At 37.8% G+C, this 21,370-nt stretch overlaps 1 protein-coding gene across 1 annotated transcript in view; it reads left to right on the top strand.

Annotated features, from left to right (window-relative positions):
• Positions 1-21,370, top strand: part of sec24a (SEC24 homolog A, COPII coat complex component) — a 34,085-nt gene that overhangs the window by 9,802 nt on the left and 2,913 nt on the right. Inside the window, exons 3-21 of the mRNA XM_002935900.5 lie at positions 16-162; positions 5,839-5,913; positions 7,145-7,323; positions 8,755-8,933; positions 9,378-9,480; positions 9,611-9,737; positions 10,769-10,878; positions 11,260-11,372; positions 12,237-12,355; positions 12,732-12,787; positions 13,610-13,816; positions 14,050-14,173; positions 14,265-14,423; positions 15,600-15,773; positions 16,787-16,897; positions 18,388-18,563; positions 19,593-19,730; positions 19,833-19,937; positions 20,096-20,188. Of these exons, the coding sequence (XP_002935946.2) occupies positions 16-162; positions 5,839-5,913; positions 7,145-7,323; positions 8,755-8,933; positions 9,378-9,480; positions 9,611-9,737; positions 10,769-10,878; positions 11,260-11,372; positions 12,237-12,355; positions 12,732-12,787; positions 13,610-13,816; positions 14,050-14,173; positions 14,265-14,423; positions 15,600-15,773; positions 16,787-16,897; positions 18,388-18,563; positions 19,593-19,730; positions 19,833-19,937; positions 20,096-20,188 (2,495 nt within the window). The remainder of the gene's footprint in view (positions 1-15; positions 163-5,838; positions 5,914-7,144; positions 7,324-8,754; positions 8,934-9,377; positions 9,481-9,610; positions 9,738-10,768; positions 10,879-11,259; positions 11,373-12,236; positions 12,356-12,731; positions 12,788-13,609; positions 13,817-14,049; positions 14,174-14,264; positions 14,424-15,599; positions 15,774-16,786; positions 16,898-18,387; positions 18,564-19,592; positions 19,731-19,832; positions 19,938-20,095; positions 20,189-21,370) is intronic.

Genomic DNA, 21,370 nt, shown 5'->3' with positions numbered 1-21,370 from the left:
GATTTCTGTCTTTAGGACCTCCCCCAATGAGTCAGCCTGGACGGCCAACCCTGGGAGCTCATCCAACTTCATCTCCTTCAAGATCCTTGGCTCCTCCCCCCGGGCCTCCAGGGTCCACTTTACCTCCTCCACCTTTGCAAAGTGCACCACCTAAGCCTGATGGTAAGTAGAGATAACAGAGCCCTGTGTACTATAAAGCTCTCAAACAGAAAAATTACAGTGAAGTGAAGGGCATTATTTAGCCCTTGGACATTGTTATGGGCAGTGCTAAACTAATGTGTAATTAGGTGAGCTGATGGTTTCCCGTAGCAGTCTGGTCCTTGTGATAATGCGCAGACCATATAATAAGTGTTCTTATTCACTTTTTTATTTGTAGTTACTGTACATGTTGGATTTTGTATTCTGTTTTTTTAACCATAAACATCTAATTGTATGTGCCATAAATAGGTTTCTACAGTACTACAGTAGCATTGCTTGCCGCTTATACTGGTAATTCTCACCATGGGAAAGTGGTGCTAATGCTATGTGTGTGTATGTGTACCTCGCTCCCAAACAGCTAGAGGCAGGTAATTGCTTTGCAGGGCAGAGTGATTTTGCAGTTTAAACAAATGTCCAAAAAAATGCCTGATTCACTTAGAAATTCTCAGCTTTTATTTGCATGGTTTTTATAATATATATACCTTACAGTACCTTCTCCTTCAAAGTTACGTGGCTGCTGATTTGTTACATTTCAGCCATACACTGCCTGACATGTAAAATCCCCAGGTCCCTTCCTTAGAAGTTCGCCTTGGTTTATTCCCTTAAGACTGCATAATTCCCATTGCACTGCCTCCTCACAGTTCTTATATCTTTAGCCTAACACTTTTACCATTTGTGCTGTGAACCTTATAACCACCGCGGTCACTCTCTCTGGTAAATGAAAGGCAAGCTCGGTGACACAAGGTCACTGTTATATCAAGACACTTCTATGTTCTGGGACTGGTAAGGATCAATGTCTTTATATATTTAGAAATGCAGACCATATCTACTTTATTATCCTTGTTGCATTTCCCATTCCAAAATGAAGTGATATAATAGGTTTTATATTCCACATAGCTTTTTTGTTTTTTTTTGTGGTAGGGTATACAGGACATGCAATTATCAGTGAGCATAAGGGTATCATTCCCATCGTTTATTGCCTTTAATTGGTACACTGCATGGACACAATAATGGGAGTGCTATCCTTATATAGACAAAAAGTGTAATGCTATAGCTGGTCAGCCAGAAGGAGTAAAGATTGTTTTGGATGTAAGAGTGAAGACACACTACTAGTAGCAGCTACTTTTTCATGGCTACTAAATGCCAGAAAATACCCTGCCATAGCCAATACTGTGAATTGCCTCTGCTAAAACACACATAGAGACAGTTATCGGTAAATGATCAGCATTGTCTATTTTAGTACCCGTCACAAGAAGCTGCTACTAGTAGCTCTGTGTGTCTTCACCCTAAGGTGTGTCCCTTAACAGTATATGCGGGAAATTATTTCTCCACAGCATTTTTGTATTGCATTTTTGCATTTTGTTGACATGTACAATGCTGGCACAAGTTCAATGCTCACAAATTCTATATATGCTTAGGATCTACAACAGAACACAGGAGGGTCTGTATGTGACTGGTTGTTTGCTCTTATCTGCCTGTGCTACTGGGCACATATCCAAAAACTGCTCCCAAGAAAATGTTTAAGGAACAGCACCTTACCTTGTGAATGTGTAGCTGCATGCAGATTTGCAGCTGCCCTAACTTGTTTGTGCCCCTCAAAAGTATATATAGTTCTTGTTGTACATTAAAGGGGTAGTTCACCCCTAAATTACCTGTTAGTATGATGTAGACATTGAAATTCTGAGACAATTTGCTATTGGTCTTCATTTTTTATTTTCTGTAATTTTTCGGTTATTTAGCTCTCTGTTCGGCTGCGCTCCAGTTTGGTATTTCAGCAGTTATGTTGAGAGACTGGAATGTGAATAGAAGAGGGACTGAATAGGTATTTAACTAACATAAATTAAGAGTACAAATAAAATTATTGCCTCATAGAGTAATAGATGTTTGGCTGCTGTTGGCAGGGGCCCCTATTTGAAAGCTGGAAAGAGGCAGAAGAAGATGACAAATTATTAAATAAATAAATAAATAAATATGAAGACCAATTGAAAATTGCCAGGAATACTTCATTCTTTAACATACTAAAAGTTTAAAGGTGAAGCACATTTATATGTATATACATATGGATACATTTACAATATTTGTTTATTTTACATCTTTGAGAGCTATAAGTTGCAGATTGAGGCAGCTCTATGGGAAGTTGTGCAGTGAACCTTCCCTACCAGTTAAGTGAGTAGATGAATGAAATATATCTCGGAGGCAGAATGGGTTGGGGAGGGTTTCCATGGCCTTGCCGTTCCCTTAGATAAATGAAGCAGTAAATGTGAAATTTCTGCATGTGTAGCACAGTTCAAAGATAAAAACCAACCCATGCAAGTTTAAATTACTATTGAGTAATGCAAATGCAGTATAGGCACAAGGGATAGGTGTATAAATATAGCCAAACAGAGAGGAGGGGAGGTCTCCGTGCAGCACATTTTGCCTCAGGGCTCTTTCTGCATCTCTGAAGGGTTTAGAATAAACAGAGTATCTGTGATGGAAATAGGAGTTTAGGGCTGTATTAACCCTTAAGGCCCATACAGTCAGGAACACCATTTTTGAATGTCATTCAAATACATTGAAAAGTGTGCAATGCAAAGTTTTTTGAGCAATATCTAAAAGCCATTACTAAATCCCTTTCAGTCTGTGTATGCTGCTACTGTTTAAAAATGCATCCACTAATGCATGCACTTCTAATTAATAATGAGGCTGTGACAATTGAAATGCACAAAAACTTCATACAAATTTAATTATAAAGCAGGGTAACCCCCTAGTTCTTGTGCAACTGTGCTTTAGGTGCTTTAGGGTCTGCAGCTTGATTGTATCTTGGTCAGGAGTTAGACCCCAGCCTTTGTAAAATGCTTTCGGGTTTTCTCCTTTTGTTTTGTTTCTCCATACACACGGAGTTCTGCACTGATTAGATTTGAGCATTGCCCCCAATACTAAGGGGCTGATTTACTAAGACATGAATTCGAATCCGAATTGGAAAAATTCAGATTGGAAAACGAACATTTTGCGACTTTTTCGCATTTTTTGCGATTTTTTCGGCGTCTTTACGATTTGCGCGAAAAAACTGGATTTTTTCGTAGCCATTACGACTTGCGCGAAAAAACGTGAGTTTTTCGTAGCCATTCCGAAAGTTGCGCAAAGTCGCGATTTTTTCGTAGCGTTAAAACTTGCGCGAAAAGTCGCGCCTTTTTTGTAGCGTTAAAACTTAAAAGGCGCGACTTTTCGCGCAAGTTTTAACTCTACGAAAAAATCGCGACTTTTCGCGCAAGTTTTAACACTACGAAAAAATCGTGACTTTGCGCAACTTTCGGAATGGCTACGAAAAACTCGCGTTTTTTCGCAAAAATCGTATTGGTAACGAAAAAGTCGCTATAATTTCCGGAAAAAAAACGCAAAATACCGATCATTACGAAAAAAACGCAATCGGACGCATTCGGCCCGTTCGTGGGTTAGTAAATGTGCCCCTAAGGGTTTATATGCATGTATTTAGCTTTTATTGGCTTGTGCTCAAATGTATTTAGGCAAGCAGGCCCTGTACTATCACCTGATCAAGGATGCACTTTGTACTGATTGGTACTGCAAAAGAATGCCTTGTGCATAATGTGTAGACAAGGGGTGTCTAAGGGAATGCCCAGGTGGCGCCCCTTCCATAGTTCATGCACCCACCATCATGCCATTCACAATGTAGAGGAAGGTGCACAAACTGGTCACTGCATGGCATTATCCTTGTAAAATGCAGCATGGCTAGAGATATTGTGGGTTTTTAATGAACAAAGAATGTAAACATAGGGTTGGGTACCTTTGCTCTATTGTGTCCCTTGGGTGGGCAGCTTGGGTGGGCACATTACAGTACAGTATGGCTTCAAAGAATTACCATACTACATTGAACCCTGCCTGCGCACACAAGGCAACGTACAATGGTGCTGCCATACTTTGTTGCACAGTTTGCAAGTTGGCACTGGTCCGGGATAAAGATTTAGACATTTTGTTGGCCAAATTGGCATTACCCAGTATGTTTTACTTTACTTGTCTTCACTGCACTAATTTACTGATGCTTACCTTGTTGCCTCTGTCTATCACCTATAATTTGTTAGAAACTGATTATAGCATTCAGTTGGCTGCAGAGCATGCCTTTTTGCGTTCAATTGAAACACTTGAAACTACCAGTACAGAACCATAGTACCATATGGGCCATGGCCCTTTACGTTAAACCATTCCAGATGCTTTACTTATGGCCCCTTTATACAGGGGAGATGGCAGTGGAACTGGCTTGTTCAGTAGCTTCATTTGAACACTATTTGTTGATGACTTGCTTATAAATAGGTATAATAGGGCAATGCTGATGCCTCTCCTCCTCCTGAAAATCACTCCTCTCCAAGGACAGAAATACTTAGCAGACACTATACAGAGGACTATATTTAGACAAGGGCAAACATGCTCCAAAAGCTTATTGTTTACTCCAAACAGAACACCTGCATGTTTAGCCCCCTTTCAAACGCTGCAGATGATATATTTTATTATTACTGTGAATTGTAGACTATAAAAAAACTGCTTTGTTTTAACATAGATCTTTATGGGGGATGCTGACTGTAAAGGGAACGTAAAACCTGAAATTAATATAGCCTTGTTTTAAAAGAGCCTACCCACCGATTAACCTTAATTTGCCTTCGGGGTTCCTTGAACTTCCCCAGTGTGCAGCAGTCATGGTGTGAAGCAAGTAGAGAGGAGCACTCCAAACCAGATTCAGCTACAAAACAGCTCAAAATTTGAGTTTTTAAAAAATAACTGTTCTAATTCGATATTTATAAACGCTAAGGTAACTTTTTTCTCTGTCAAGTACCATTGAGTGCTATGGAAGACTTCATATACCAAAAATGTTTAACTCAAAAATGGTTAAAAATATGAATATTCATTGTCAGCCTGTCCTTTTGGTACACACACACAATCATTGTTTTCTATTTCACACATTTTCAAGGGGACAGTTATCCCATCATTGTTTTCAGTTTCACCCAGTTTCAAGTGAAACTTAAACACATTATTATTTTCCAAGAATGAGCGCTACTGCTCCTAAAATGGCAGCTGGAGCAAATACCTGATAAGAAAAAAATAGGATTCATGGAGACGAACGTCTATGTAAACTCAAATTTTTTTGGCATTATCGCTATATTTTATAAGTACAACACCAAGCGAGTTTCATTCGGATTTATCCCATGTTGAGTTTATATGACTTTGAAGGCCAGAAAAACAAATTTTTAGAAAATCAACCCCCAAAAACTATTCAGGGAAGTTCCCATTTAATTGCACCTAATCCTAGCTTTTGACCAAATACTGAACTGACTAATGTGCTGCATTACAGATTATTTGTGCATTTTATCCGTGACTGATTTTATTTTAGTCAGGGTAAAGTCATGCAAGACAAAGGAGCTCCAAAACACCTCCGGACAGAGTTGCTAAAAACAGGCTTTTATTGATCCATCTAAAAAATGCCTGACGCGTTTCATGCACTTGCGCACTTACTCATAGGCATGAAAGTCATATTAGAACTGTTGGTATTTTTGTAGTAATTCCAATTTCAAGCACTATCTTGAAGAATGTATATTTTTGCTTATATTACTATTTATTTTTTAATGCCTGAGTTTATTGCCTTTTTTCTAGGTATTTCTGCACCTCCCGGCAGTGACAGTTCATTACACAACAACTACGATACAATAGAGGGTGGCGGATATATGGGTAAGAGTTTTACATGTACTAGATGTATATAGATATCTGATCAAATTTTTTGCAAATATTGTACAGGAAGGTTTTATGCTACAATTCGGCCAATTTGGAGGGAGTGAGTCAGGACCTGGGATTGCCCATATAAGGGGTTATTTCCGTAATTTGCATCTCCATAATTTGTCTACTAAAAAGTCATTTAAACATTAAATAAACCCGATAGGATTAATTATATCTTAGTTGGGATCAAGTACTAGGTTCTGTTTCGTTACTATACATTTAGGGGTGGGTGTGGGAGAACTCCAAGGCTAAGTAAAATATATAGTACAATGGAAGTGCAACTGATCTGACCAAATTAGCTACAAGCATGCAAAAGAGTGTGTATACAAGTGCATGTATTTACCAATATAGGGGGTTTTAGTTCATTCTAATCATAAAATTGACAAGCCACCATACCACGTCAAGGTAAACCCCATATGGTGGCCCCAGCTATTTACCTTGGGTCATATTTTTTCAAAGGCTGGCACTTCCCTGCACGGATCACGTACCTTAAATAGTGCTAAGTGCTTCAGTTATTGCCAAGAGTCTAAAGGCACAAAGGTAGTTTTGGATGCTGCTTTCCCTGCTTGTACTGTTAAGTGTTAAAAAGCACTGTATCTGATGCACACAATGTAGTGACAACTGAATTCTGCACAAAAATGATCAAAATGCCATGTGTGCCTTAAAGGAACAGTAACACAAAAAAATGAAAGTGTATAAAAGTAACTAAAATATAATGTGCTGCTGCCCTGCACTGGTAAAAGTTGTGTGTTTACTTCAGAAAGTCTACTATAATTTATATAAATAAGCTGCTATGTAGCCATGGAGGCAGCCATTCAAAGGAGAAAAGGCACAGGCACATAGCAGATAACAGATAAAACACTATTGTATGCTACAGAACTTATCTGTTATCTGCTATGTAACCTGTGCCTTTTCTCCTTTTTTCCAGCTTTAATAGCTGCCTCCATGGCTACACAGCAGCTTATTATATCAATTATAGTAGTGTTACTGTAGCAAACACACCAGTTTTACCAGTGCAGGGCAACAGTGCATTATAGTTTTATTACTTTAAAGCTCTTTCATTTTTTAGTGTTACTGTTCCTTTAAAATTAGGGAATGTGGCAAAATTGTGGGCTGCATTATGAGTTCAGTGTGTTCCCAGTCAATATATATCTTTAATCTCTTTATGCATTTCTTTAAAATTTAGGTATGGTGCATCCAGCTCAGCCTCCTCTTCCTCCTTCCCAAAATCCCCAAATCACAAGGAATGTTGGAAGCGCATACCCAACATTACCACCTGGTTACCAGAATGTATTTCCAGCATCGGGTCCTGGACTGGCACCCGCACCCCAGCAATATCCTAACCGGCCGCAGCCTATTACTCAGGTAGAGATTTTTTTCTTTTTTTTTTAAGCTTAATATTTGCATAAGCATTTGTAGACCAGTTATGGTAAAGGAACTGAATATGCACCTTTATAAATGAAAGTGTAGGTGTTGACAGCAATACTTCTCTGCATATAGGATCAAATCAGAATGAATACATAATAATTGCCCCAGATAATTCTCATGAAATAGCATGTGTATTGTGCAAGACAGGGCCTGTAACCTTTATACAGTAGAGCATTTCAGCATCATTGGCCCCTTGTCAAGGTTCAAAAGGCTCTGCTAAAGGCCACTTTAAAACCTAAAACGTTGAAGATAGGCACCATGCTGTGTCTTAAAGAAGAACCAAACTTTAATAATACAGGGCTAAGCTATGTAGACAATTTTGTTTTATGTTTGTGACACCAGAATCCCATATAAACTAATTTTAAAGCCCAAGTTATTCCTGTCCTAAGGGCAGAGATGCAGTGGTGTGGGTTAATAGTATTGGTCATAGTAGTTTTTGTTAATCACAGTAATGTTAATATGTGTGTCTGCGGCAATTTGTCAAAGGTAGTTGGACAGGGCCCTCTTCAGCTCATATACCCGTTATTGGTTGCTTTGTATGTAATTCTGTGTGTTCAGTATATAAACCCATTTAATGTATAGAGCTATTGAATATGTTGGTGCTTTATACATATATGTTTAATAATAATAATAAAAATAATAATAATAAGCTGCATATTGAAACAACAGTATTTCACCTTTTCATAGTCCGAATGGAATGCTCTTTTTTTTTTTTTTTTCTTTGCCTGATAGAAGTTTTGTAAGAAGGCCAATAACACAAATTTAATTAGTGATTTATTTACATTTCCCATTTTTTCCCAGTACTTGAATCCAAATTCACTGTCTATGAACAGTCTTCCATTTATTTTATTTTCATTAGTCGTATGGGGGATATAGCTCAGTCCTTATTGTGTGCACAGCTATCTATATATATATATATCTAAATTTTCTCTGTAGAAAATAATTTCTTCAGCACCATCTGTTTGCGAGTATCAGGAGTACTGTTATGATAGCATGATTTATAGGTCTGCACAAAGGAGCCTTGGGTATTAGTAAGTAGAACGTTTATTCTTACAGATCCAGCTGTGCTTTTGTGAGGATAGGCAGTAAACATGCACTGTTGGTGGTGTGGGCACATCTGAAAAAGCAGTGTACAAAGACTTTTCTTGTCATCTTTTTGCAGCATTAATTCATTTGGAAGGTCAATACAGTTTTCACCAGTTGCAAAAGATAATATATATAGAATAATAAGATGATATATAAGATAAGATGTATTAAATACACATAAGATAATATATATGTATATTCAGTGTTTCAGGGGAAGACCCCAGTTGTTTGGGTATATTTCTTTAGATTCTCAACAATTTCTAAATATCCTTTTCTCAATAGCCCTCCATAAATGATTTGGCTTCATCAGTTGGCAGTTTGAGTCTTCAACAAACACAGCAGCTGGATGGGTTGAGAGCTTTGAATCTTCTTCAGGAGAGGAATATCCTGCCTGCGACACCTCTGAAGGCTCCTATTCCATGCCTACAGGAAGATATCCAGAAGCTTAACTGTAACCCAGAGTAAGATCAGTTCCAATAAAATAATCTAACATGGTACAAATAGATTTTCAAATATTGGATGAAAAATATTATTTTTATTTGCTCAATAAATGGACCAGTAAAAGGTTCCAGGTTCTTATCAGGACAAATATCTGTCTATCTAACTCTCACCCTTAGGGCTATGACAAAGGGAGCTACTTGTCTTGGTTGTAAAATGCCAGAAAATACTTTGCCATAGATGGTACTGAGAATTGTCTCTGCCAAAACATACTTAGAGATAATTATCAGCATTTTCTGTTTTGCTGCCGCAACAAGTAGCTTCACATGTAATTTACTTGAAGAGAGCATGGTTTCTCTGGTTATTTATCTTTACTAATTTTCTTGATTATATTGTATTGTTCCTATCTAAGTCTTAGCCAAAGCAAAAAAATAATTCCATCTCCTGTCCATCACCCTTACTTACAGGCTGTTCCGTTGTACTTTGACTAACATCCCTCAGACGCAGGCTCTTTTGAACAAAGCCAAACTTCCATTGGGACTCCTACTGCATCCATTCAAAGATTTGTCTGTAAGTAACTTTTTTATGTGTTATTCTGTGCCCTATCAGCATTTAGAGTGGCTGAATTTTTTTTTACTTAATACAAATGTGCTTACTAAAAAGGTTTTTTTTTTTTTTTTTTTTTTTTGTGTGTTTATAGCAACTTCCTGTTGTGACTTCAAGTACAATTGTCAGGTGTCGCTCTTGCCGGACTTATATTAACCCCTTTGTCAGCTTTCTTGACCAAAGACGGTGGAAATGCAACTTATGCTACAGAGTAAATGATGGTAAGCATAGGTATAGGAAGGCAGGTTTAATCAAGCAGGTATTAGTGCTATCTAGTTTAAAAGGAAAAACAACATCAACAACAAAAAACACCTTTTTTAAAAAAAAAATAAATAAAATAATTACTCACTTGCATCTAGGAACTGTGGAGTTGTTATACAAATATCATCTTTAAAGTATTTGGGCATGATAAAGGCATCTAAACCAACACCATATTCATCTCTAACTCCAGTTTGTAGACATCTGTTGCCCCCATTATCAATTCTTTAATACCAAGGGTATACTGTTCAAAAGAACAATAATGAAAGTTTGGGATTTAACTACATGTATAGGATCTGTTATCTGGAAAATCCAGAAAACTCCGAATTACAGGAAGGCCATATCCCATAGGCTCCATTATATTTTGATAATAAAACTGTACCTTGTGCTTGATCCAAACTAAGATATAATTAATCCTTATTGGAGCAAAACAATTCTATTGGGTTTAATGTTTAAATTATTTTTTTAGTACACTTACTATAGATCTCCATAGTATGGAGATCCAAATTACAGGAAGATCCCTTATTAGGAAAACCCTAGGTCCCGGGCATTCCGGATAACAGGTCCCATACCTGTATTTTATTTTATTGAGAAAATAAATGTGTAGTGACAATACATAGTAATTTTGGTTGAAATGAAAAGACACACGTCCATCAAGTTCAAACTTTTCATTTCCAAATCCTTGGTTCTTGCATGTGCTAGGCATTGGAAAGTAAGGATTTGGATTGGTGTTAGTGCACAGTGCTGCAACTGAGCTCCACTTTACACTACTACCCTACAGGAAATGGAGGTGTTCAACTGCTCGAACCAGTGGTACACATTCTGACAAATTGACATTCATTTGCTTAAATGGATGCTTCAGTATGTTACAGATTTTCAGATTGTCAGTAAAATCTTCCAGTCGGGAAAGTTTTGATAAAACCAGATTAAACTGCTGGGAATCCTTCTGCATTCTCCAGTTTATTCTTTAATAAATTCAATTTTTTTCTTTCAGTACCTGAAGAGTTCATGTACAATCCTGTAACTAGAGCCTATGGTGAGCCCCACAAGAGACCAGAGGTTCAGAATGCTACAATTGAATTTATGGCACCATCAGAATACATGGTAAGGAAGTTTAATTTGATTGTTCTGACAGATAAATCTTAGCTGTCAACTAATGCAACACTTGTACTTGTATATAGGATTAAGTGGAACAGAGAATCTATTTGTCTTTCTAGATGAAATGTGTTGATAATGTAAGGAACAGTTGCTGTCAGTGTTTAGTAACTGTAGTTCAGGATGGGTATGTATTGGTGGGGTGTTTTAGTCAACAATGTGTCTGAATCAGACTCAACATTTCACATTTCTTATCAAGTCAGGACTTTTGTATTTTATTCGATTTAACAGTTAATGACTGGTCTTAGGTTTGTAAATGATTGCCCATGCAGACATAAAGTAAACTGTTAATAGAAATTGACGAAAGGAAATGTCCTTTTATTTTTCTAGCTGAGGCCACCACAGCCCCCTGTGTACTTGTTCATGTTCGATGTTTCCCACAATGCAATAGAAACTGGCTACTTGAACACTGTTTGTCAGACTTTGCTTGACAATCTAGACTGGTAAGTATTTATAAAATATTCTGTTGAACCTTGGGATATAGATACAGGTCTTTCTGTAATGCATATCTCCATCCCTTAAGTCTACTAAAATATTATTTAAACATGAATTAAACCCAATAGGATTCTTTAGCCTCTAAAAAGGGTTAATTATATATCTCTTGGGATCAAGTACGTGATGCTGTTTTATTATTATAGAGAAAATGAAAATCATATTTAAACACCACGTTGGTTGTGCAAAGAAATGTGAATGTGCTTATTTTTCCGAAAAAAACTAGTGTTGCCCATCATGTTTGTAATATGCACACACACATATATGGGATCTCCTGTCTCAACCACTATCCAGAAAGCTAAGAAATACAGTATGGCCATTTCCCATAGAGTGCAAACACATCCTCATTTTTTAAAATTAATTCCTACACACACACACACATTTTATTTACTAGAATGCTTAGGACCTAGGAATTTTCCTGGGTCTTTCTGTAATTTGGATGTACAGTATATGTATGTATGCACATAAATTTTATTTTGGGTACTGTTTATAAAATGCAAAAGACACCTACCTTTATCAGTACATAAAAGGACAAGTTTTCCCATTAAGCCTAATGAGGATTGTTTGGCATAGATGGCCAAATAAATATATATATATTTTTTAAATATGGGCAGTCCTATACTCACTTCTGTTCAAGTCATTTAGAATTTCAACATTTTACTGCACGTTTATGTAGTGCCTGACCTTTACCTAAAATTAAAAAAAACAAAAAACCTTTACTAAAGACTAAAATTGCCAAATGGCTGTCCTACTTTATTCTTTTCAGTAGTGTTAGATTAAAACAGTATCTTTGACTTCTATTTCATTTTTGACAGGCTCCCTGGAAACACAAGAACGAAAATAGGTTTCATTACATTTGACAGCACAATCCATTTCTACAGTCTGCAGGAAGGATTATCGCAGCCCCAGATGCTCGTCGTATCCGATATTGATGGTAGGAAATGACAGCTACTATGACTAATTGCATAGAAATTCTATTAATCACGATTTGCTTTCTAATTTACAGTCATGTTGCTGCTATTTTTTATTATACCTTATTTTCTGCAGAACAGTTTTTTTCGGCAAAATGATAGATGTAATGACAAGTAAATACCCAAATTATTAGCATGTATTGTTTCATAGGGACACTGAATGATTTCCAGTGTACAATTTGTGTAACCTTTTCTGCACAGAACACCTTTACATAATGATATTAAAAGCAGTCCACTTTACTACAATTATAACTTTGAGATAATACAGCAGTGAAGCATGACATTTTCTCATGTTAAATTTTACATCAACCATATGTATTCTTTTTCTATTGGTTACAGATGTTTTCATCCCAATGCCTGAAAATCTTTTGGTTAATTTGAATGAGTGTAAAGAGGTAAGACTGATTTAAAATAAAGCAAAACATGTACATTTGGTATGCATAAAAGCATTTATCCAAAATCTTTCTGCTGTTATTGAGGCATTAGGCCAGTAATCCTCAAACATTCCCAGGTTTAGATGGTATCCTCCATTAAAAAATGGCACAGGAGTGTGTTACATGTTGTGCAAAACATTTGTTTTTTAAAATCTGGCTAAGCTCATGTTTCTATGTACAAATGTTTACTGTTTTCGGTGCTGTAAAATCCTGGCAGTTGTGCGTTCTTTTAAAGGTATCAGGCAGCTCAGCCCTTCTGAGGCATAAGGCCCACCTATGCGTGCCTGGTGACACAGGGCATATTCACCTCTAGCATATTTTAGTCGAAAGAAAAGCCGCCACAACCAACAAAGATGCTTCAGGTGAAAGAAATATACATGCAAAGTTCCATAGCCATTAGGGCACAGATTAACAGTGTCAGTTATGAGACATGCTTGTGGATTACTGGATTGTATCAAGCAGAGATTAGCTACCTGCCTTTTATTCAGAAGCGGCTTATCACCTTGATCCTACTTTAGCAACTTTACTGCAGCATCTTGCTGTTTACTGGCTGCCGTAATATATGGGGTGCTTACATTTTCCAGGTTGACACTGTCCTTAGAGATTAAAAGCATGTTGCCTAGTAGACAATACCCAGCTCAGACTTTATAGTGCTGCAGGAGATACCTATTCACATTTTGCATTCTTATTTTTTTCCCAAATGTCCTACATTTAGATGCACTGTAATATGAATATGGTTTTGTGTCTAAAATCTGACTCGCTTTTGTTGTTTAATTGCTTAAGCTGGTTCAGGATTTGTTGAAGAACCTCCCACAAATGTTCACAAAATCATCAGAAACACAAAGCGCCTTGGGGCCCGCTCTTCAGGCTGCATATAAGCTGACATCACCAACTGGTGGGCGAATATCTGTCTTCCAAACACAGCTTCCCTCTTTGGGAGCAGGTGCTCTAAAACCCAGGGAGGAACCCAACCAAAAATCCTCTGCAAAGGTGAGAAATTGAGCAGCTCAACTCTAGTCATGTATTAAACAAATAAAAGTTCTAGATGCCTTATTTTTATCATGTGATGCTCGTCAGCAGTTATGTGTTCCTATGGTACTATTGGTGTGACATTTGGTGACTTTGTAATCTTTGGAATTTTATCTGATATTAGACAGTATCATCATTATATTAAGAAAAATAGTTGCTGTATGATTTAATTAATTACTTTTGTGAATTTAAAGGAAATCCATAATCTTACACCAGCAACTGATTTCTACAAGAAGTTGGCATTGGATTGTTCAGGGCAGCAGATAGCAGTAGACCTATTTCTCCTCAGTGGACGATACTCTGATTTGGCTTCACTTGGTATGTACATTGCTTTTCTAAGCTTGCATTGTAAAATTGACCTATAAGATCCTTCTTCCTCATGTAATACAGATTTTTATTTCTGTTCCAGGCTGCATTTCCAGATATTCTGCGGGGAGCGTTTACTACTATCGTGCCTACCATTATCAGCATAATCCAGTGCAAGTGGAGAAGCTGCAAAAAGAACTGAAGCGATACCTGACAAGGAAGATTGGCTTTGAAGCAGTTATGAGAATACGATGTACTAAAGGTCTGTCCCTCATATCCCTTGCATTTTAAAGGGAAGTTATTTATTGCAGCCAACCACAGAACATGACTGCTGAATATAACTAGGAAGTCCTCGGGCATACTGTATTGTAATATAAATGTTTCCCAAATCTGCTGAAATGCCAAACTGGAGAGCCGCTGAATAAAATCTGAATAACTGTAAAACCACTAAAAATTGAAGACCAGTTGCAAATTGTCTCAGAATACCAATGTCTACATTATACTAAAAGTTATTTTAAAGGTGAACTACCCCTTTAAGAAGCAACGCTGGGTTTCCTTCCCAGCATTAAATAAAGCATACATTTTCTATCACTTACAGGATGGAAACTGAAACACAACAGATGAAGTGGAAAATCCTAAAAGGGATATAACTCTAGTCTAGTCTAGACTTTTGCATTCTAGTGATATCTTGTGATAGAGTAACTTCTATCACTAGCAGACACTGCAGATTTAGACAATATATTCAAAGTTTGCCTGTGATTGAAGTTTATATCTGCACTGTCCACATATTAGTTATTTTATCACCTGTTAAAAGCATAGGACCCATTATCCAGGATGCTCAGGACCAAGGGTATTCTGGATAAAGGTGTCTTTCCCTAATTTGGATCTCCATACCTTAAGTCTACTAAAAGAAATCAATAAAACATTAAATAAACCCAATAGGATTGTTTTGCATCCAATAAGGATTATTTATATCTTAGTTGGGATCAAATACAAGGTTCTGTGTTATATTACAGAGAAAAAGGAAATCAAGTTTAAAAATCTGAATTATTTGATTAAAACGGGAGACAGATTTTCTGGATACTGGGTTTCCGGATAATGGACCCCATACCTGTAATACAAAGTAGCAATAAAATTGAAGCATCACAGAGCAGTAGTTTTTTGCCTACTGGGGTCAGTGGTCCCCATTTGAAAGCTGGAAGAGTCCAAAGAGGCATTTAAAAAAAAACAACAGTTAAAAAGTTGCTAAGAATATTCAGCTATTCTATAACATGCTAAAAGTTAACCTAAAGGTGAACAGCTCCTTTAAATCTATAAAGGCTTAAATCAGTGTGGACTTGGGACCTATAGCAACATTATCATGGGAATGTAAGATCTCACCTTGTGAAATATTCATTTTTATATTATGTGGCTCACTGTCTTCATTCTTGCCTTTCAGGCCTCTCCATCCACACATTTCATGGGAATTTCTTTGTACGCTCCACCGACCTGCTTTCTCTACCCAACGTAAACCCTGATGCAGGATATGCAGTGCAGATGTCTGTGGAAGAAAATCTGACGGATACCCCAGTTGTCTCCTTTCAGTCAGCTCTCCTCTACACCTCCAGCAAAGGTCTGCAATTCCAAAAGTATTCTTATACATTGCATATTTCAAAATAGGAGTTTTGTCTAGTGTTACTTGGTACAACAATTACTCTCTGTACCAGTTATCTGTCACATAAATACAAGTTGGTTGCCAAGTACATTTCTACAAAATGATTTCTACAAAGTTTGCAAAAATCTAAAAAAATCATAGTTTACAGAGTCTTTTCTCTTGCATTACTTTGGGGGGGACATAGGAACCCCGGTGTGTAGCTTCCATCACTAACTAGGAGGCAGGACACTGGAAGAAAGTATCTGCTTTACTCTTCAGAAGACGCTAAGTTTTCTTAGTGTCATCAGGGGGTAAGATCAGACCTCTATTAGGTCTGCATCTAGACCTTCAGCCAGCAACTAGTGCAGGCACCAGGAGCTAACTTTAGAGACTTTCTGAGCCCGAGTATCAGGTCTATTTCCTGCTAGCCATCTAATGTTCTATTTGTGTAGGCAAACAACCCCCCCCAGAGGGTCCTAACTTTAAAGGTGGCCATACTCCGACAGATTCCCAGTTGGCAGCTCATCTGCCCATGTATGGAGCACTTTGATGGGCCTACCTGACATCTGCCAAAAATCAGACGGCTTAAAAATCTTGTCAGTGGTGACTTCATTAGCGTGTTGGTACCCACCATTCGTGATTGGATCAGCCCCATATCGGCCACCTTGAGTTGTGCATATTGGGAAAGATACACTTGATTTGTGTATGGCCAGCTTTAATCCACTTCTAGTTAAGGTCCTTGCACAGGCAGCCAAGTCAGCTGCCCCACCATTGCAGGCCTTCACATCAGTCTGCTGTTGATTTGCCAACACAGGCCATTGTGTCCTCGGCTTATGATGCACCATGCTGAGCCATTCAGCACCCAGATGCTGGCAGCTTTTGTTGATAAGTTACTAGACAGGCTAGAAAACCTGAAATTAAGACCTTTAAAGCATCTTGGATCCATATTATGACACATGAATTTGGTTTTAATCCTATATTTTGTTTTTCAGGTGAAAGAAGAATTCGTGTTCACACAATGTGCTTGCCTGTTGCTTCTGCACTCTCGGATATCTATGCTGGTGCTGATGTACAGGCAGTAACAGGACTACTGGCCAACATGGGTATGTACATGTCATGATAACATTTCTCTAGCTATCCATGTGGCCACAAAACCTGTGTTGGATCCAGTGCTGCGGAATATGTTGACGCTTTATAAATAAATGATGTTAATAATAATAATCCTGTGTTACCAAAGGAGAACAATGAAATGAACTTAAAATTAATGACTTAATATTATACCCCCTCCTGAACCACAACACTGCACATATATAATTAATCCCTATCGGAGGCAAAACAATCCTATTGGGTTTATTTTATGTTTACATTATTTGTCAGTGGGAATCCAAATTACAGAAAACCCCCTTCTCCAGAAAACACCAGGTCCCAAACATTTTGGATAACAGGTCCCATACCTGTACAGGGATATATTATCAGTTATGACAATGTTTCTCACTGTCGCCAGCAAAGTTTTTCACAAATGCACACAATACCAAATACATGATTAAGTTCTAACCAGTTAGAGGTTCTAGTTACATAATTCCAGGTGATCCCAGATTTCAGTGTAACTAATTCAAGGTTTCATTACACTGTAATTTATATAACATTCAGCCTTATTGTCATGTATATATTATTTATATAATATGTTTAAAGATTATCTCAGATATGGTCCTTGCTGATATATATTGTGGTTAAGGCTTTTTTTTTAGTTCTAATAATTAAAAAATGTGAAAGCAAAGCAGGCAGCATGTCTATGTATTTTGTGAGATGGTACAATTTATTTTTTCCAAGTGAATTTCTTTTGTACTGTTTGAGACATTTTAATGTAGTGAAAGGGGTGGTTCACCTTCAGGTTAATTTTGTTACAGAATGGCCACAAAACAGAAGGCTACAATTTTATTGGTATTGTTATCTTTTATCTCTCAATTTAGGCCCTCCTATTCATTTCCCTGTCTCTCTTTTAGGGCTCTGGCACACGGGGAGATTAGTCGCCCGCGACAAATCTCCCTGTTCGCGGGTGACTAATCTCCCCGAGTTGCCATCATTTGCCATCCCACCGGCGAAAATGTAAGTCGCCGGTGGGATGGAACACGCGGTGGCGCGATTTCAGCAAATCGCCGAAATCGCCTGCACAGCGTGTACCATCCCACCGGCGACTTACATGTTCGCCGGTGGGATTGTAGTTCGGGGAGATTAGTCGCCCGTGACAAGGGAGATTTGTCGCGGGCGACTAATCTCCCGTGTGCCAGAGCCCTTAAACCACTGTAACAACTGAAACAACTGGAGAGCTGCCAAACTAAAAGTTAAATGATTTAAAAACCGCAAATAATAAAGACCAATGCAAATTGTCCCAGAATAGCACACTCTACATCATACTTAAAGTTAATTTAAAGGTGAAAAACCCTTTAAATAGTGCAGGATAAAATTGCCTAATTCATTGTATGAGAGTTAACAATATAAGTTAAGGCAGTAGCTATCTGCTAGTCAGTATGACTAAATGCATTGCAGTTCCAGCTAAATGTTTGTGATTAACACTCTCACTTGTGTCTCACAGCTGTTGATCGCTCCATTACTTCAAGCTTGAGTGATGCCCGGGATGCTTTGGTAAATGCTGCAATCGATTCGCTATCCGCTTTTCGCAGTTCAGTGCTGACCGTGCAGCAGCCGGGCCTTCTGGCTCCCTATTCATTACGGCTGCTACCTATGTTTGTGTTGGCACTCCTGAAACAGGTGAGCTGGGAAATCTGCATGGCAGTAGTTGGTATACATGACAGCATAATGGCTTGATGGCCAGTTCCGGCAAGATTACTTTTAATGTTCTATCTGTGCACTGGAGGATGGGTTTCATATCTTATATTACAAAGGCTTATTCCTACTTACTCTGAACTCCCCTTACTGGCTGCAGAGTTTTAACTGTGCCTTTGTAACCTGCACAGAATGGAAAGTTTGCTGTGGAATGTGAAGTTCTGCTACTTGTGATTTATAAACCAGTTGGTTATAAGGTTAATTTGGCAACCACTGTATTCATTTTTTTTTTTTTTTTTTTAGTACATTATTAAAAGCCTTAATACAAATATGGTTAGATCTGTTTTATATACTGAATTACTGTACCGGCTCAGAGGTTCGGCAGCCTTATAACAGTAATGATCCATGCCCTAAAAATTGTCCTCAGCAGTTCCCCACCTTCTGATCCTGTTAGGCTCACACAGGACTTCTGTTGAGAAGCTAAACTTAAGGATTGTGGGAAATCTTGAAAAGATCAGAAAGCAAGGTTACATTGGTATAGAAGCTGATTCAATAGGGCTGATTACTTATCAATTCCCCACTGGTTCTGTGCTGCCATGTAATGTAAATCTGTATTATTTACTAATCAGCTTTATATTGTGACATTTATATTCGCTATATACAGTATATTGTGAGTTGGTCCCTAAGCTCAGTTAAGTGCACATAGCATGGGCAGTGAATTGGCAGAAAAGAAGATGGGGGGCTACTGGGCGGACATTTTTGGAAGCACAAATCTTTCCTGCGAAAGGGCTGTGGTGGATTTGGTTTGGTACAGAAGCCCAAAACGAAGGTGTAACACTTCAAGCCTAATTCTTTATTGAACTATAGTTTACGTTTAATATGACTGTTTATTGCTGTGTTAATGCTGGTAGAAAGTCACAGATTCTTTATTTCAAAGCTGTCTTGACATATTACCAATCTATTTTGGAATATACATTACATTCCTTTGTGTTTCTCTCCTTTTGCCTCCACCAGAAGGCATTTCAGACTGGGACAAACGCGAGCTTGGATGAAAGAATTTTTTCCATGTGTCAAATTAAGAACCAGCCCCTATTACACCTCATGCTAATGATCCATTCCAATTTATATAGAGTCGACAATCTGACAGATGAGGTGCGTGTACTTAGTTTCATTTACTAAGTCAATACAGTAGGGTGGGTGTGCAGAACTGTTGGCTGGTGCTATGGCACTACTAAATGCATGTTATGATTACAGGGAGCCTTGAACATTAATGACAGGACCATCCCCCAGCCTCCCATTCTCCAGCTATCTGTAGAGAAACTAAACCGTGATGGGGCTTACCTAATGGATGCTGGCTCTGTAAGTATATGTATATGTAACACATTTTCTTTTGCTGTTGCATATTTCATGCTTTTTTTCAGGGCAAAACTTTCACAGCTTCTTTGTTTATTTGGTAGTTTTTCACTTAACATTGCCTCAGTCCTACAAGTCTAAATGTAGTATATTTTCTCTCATAGATATTAATCCTTTGGGTGGGTCGTAACTGTGGACAAAACTTCTTCACTCAAGTCCTTGGAGTTCCTAACTATGGATCAATGCCTTTGGAAATGGTAAGAATCTAGCTTGCTTGCATTTAGGCATCTTAGGCACCTAAAATAAAATTATGGTTTGTATATGCACCACACAACCTTGAGTTCCGCTTGGGCACTTTGTTGTGGTTACTTCTACGTATACTAGTGTACTGTATGTGGATAGTATTCTCCCTTACTCTGATTTAAACTGCAAGCTATGGCTTGACCATCTTTATCAAGAAACACATGATAAAGAGGAGTCTTTTCCCCTTAGATAGCATAACTAAACTCCATCTATGAATGCTTAAAGAAAAAACATTTCCCCAGAATGAATACAACAGTTTATATCATATAAAGTTACCTTTTAAAGGACACGTCAACCCCAAAAATGATGTTTTGTAAATGTAATTGCTGTTGAAAACAGCATTTGCCGAACTCCTGGTTATTACATTTTCAACAATGTTGCAAAGGTCAGTCTCCTCCACTAAGATAGGTTTGTTAGTCTGGTGCCTAGTTGTTTCAAGAGTCAGAGCCACCAGGGAAGAGAATAGGAAAGCAGTTATATATACAAATAAATAAAAAAACATTGTAAATTTGTAATGAATGTATATTGCAAAGCTGCTTAGAATTATGTTTTCTATATGGGCAAAAAAATTATATTTTGGGTTGACTTGTCCTTTAAAGAATCTTACCACCAAACTGGTATGCATATGTGTGTGTGTGTGTGTATTGCCCTTTAACATCTTTCCCCTTGATCCACCATTTAAGTAATTGGATATCTGCACCAGGACACCACAAAGGACAGGAATTAATGCAGCTCTAACTGTAACAGGAAGTAGTGTGGGAGCAAAAGGCAGAACTCTCTCCATTCATTGGCTGATGGGGCCTAGCATGTATGTGTGCACTGTGAATCTTATGATCCCAGGAGGCGGCCCTTAATTCTTAGTATGGCAATTTTCTATTTAGGATTGCCCAATGGCACATACTACTAAAAAAGTATATTTTTATGGAAATGGTTTATTTAGATGAAACATGGTTTTACATATGAGCTTGTTTATGCAATATATATTTATAGAGCTCTACATTGTTCAGAGGGTATAGTTTTCCTTTAAAGCAGTGTGCAGTGTTTCTAATCAAGGTGTTTAATACTTCATGGAAGGCAGAAAGCACATAACTGTGACATTTCTGTGTATAGCAACAGAATATGATGGGGATGGGATA

Source organism: Xenopus tropicalis, chromosome 3, assembly GCF_000004195.4.
Source record: "Xenopus tropicalis strain Nigerian chromosome 3, UCB_Xtro_10.0, whole genome shotgun sequence".
NCBI lineage: Eukaryota > Metazoa > Chordata > Amphibia > Anura > Pipidae > Xenopus > Xenopus tropicalis.
The sequence above is the reverse complement of the archived record's forward strand: the minus strand, read 5'-3'. Positions and strand labels throughout refer to the sequence as shown.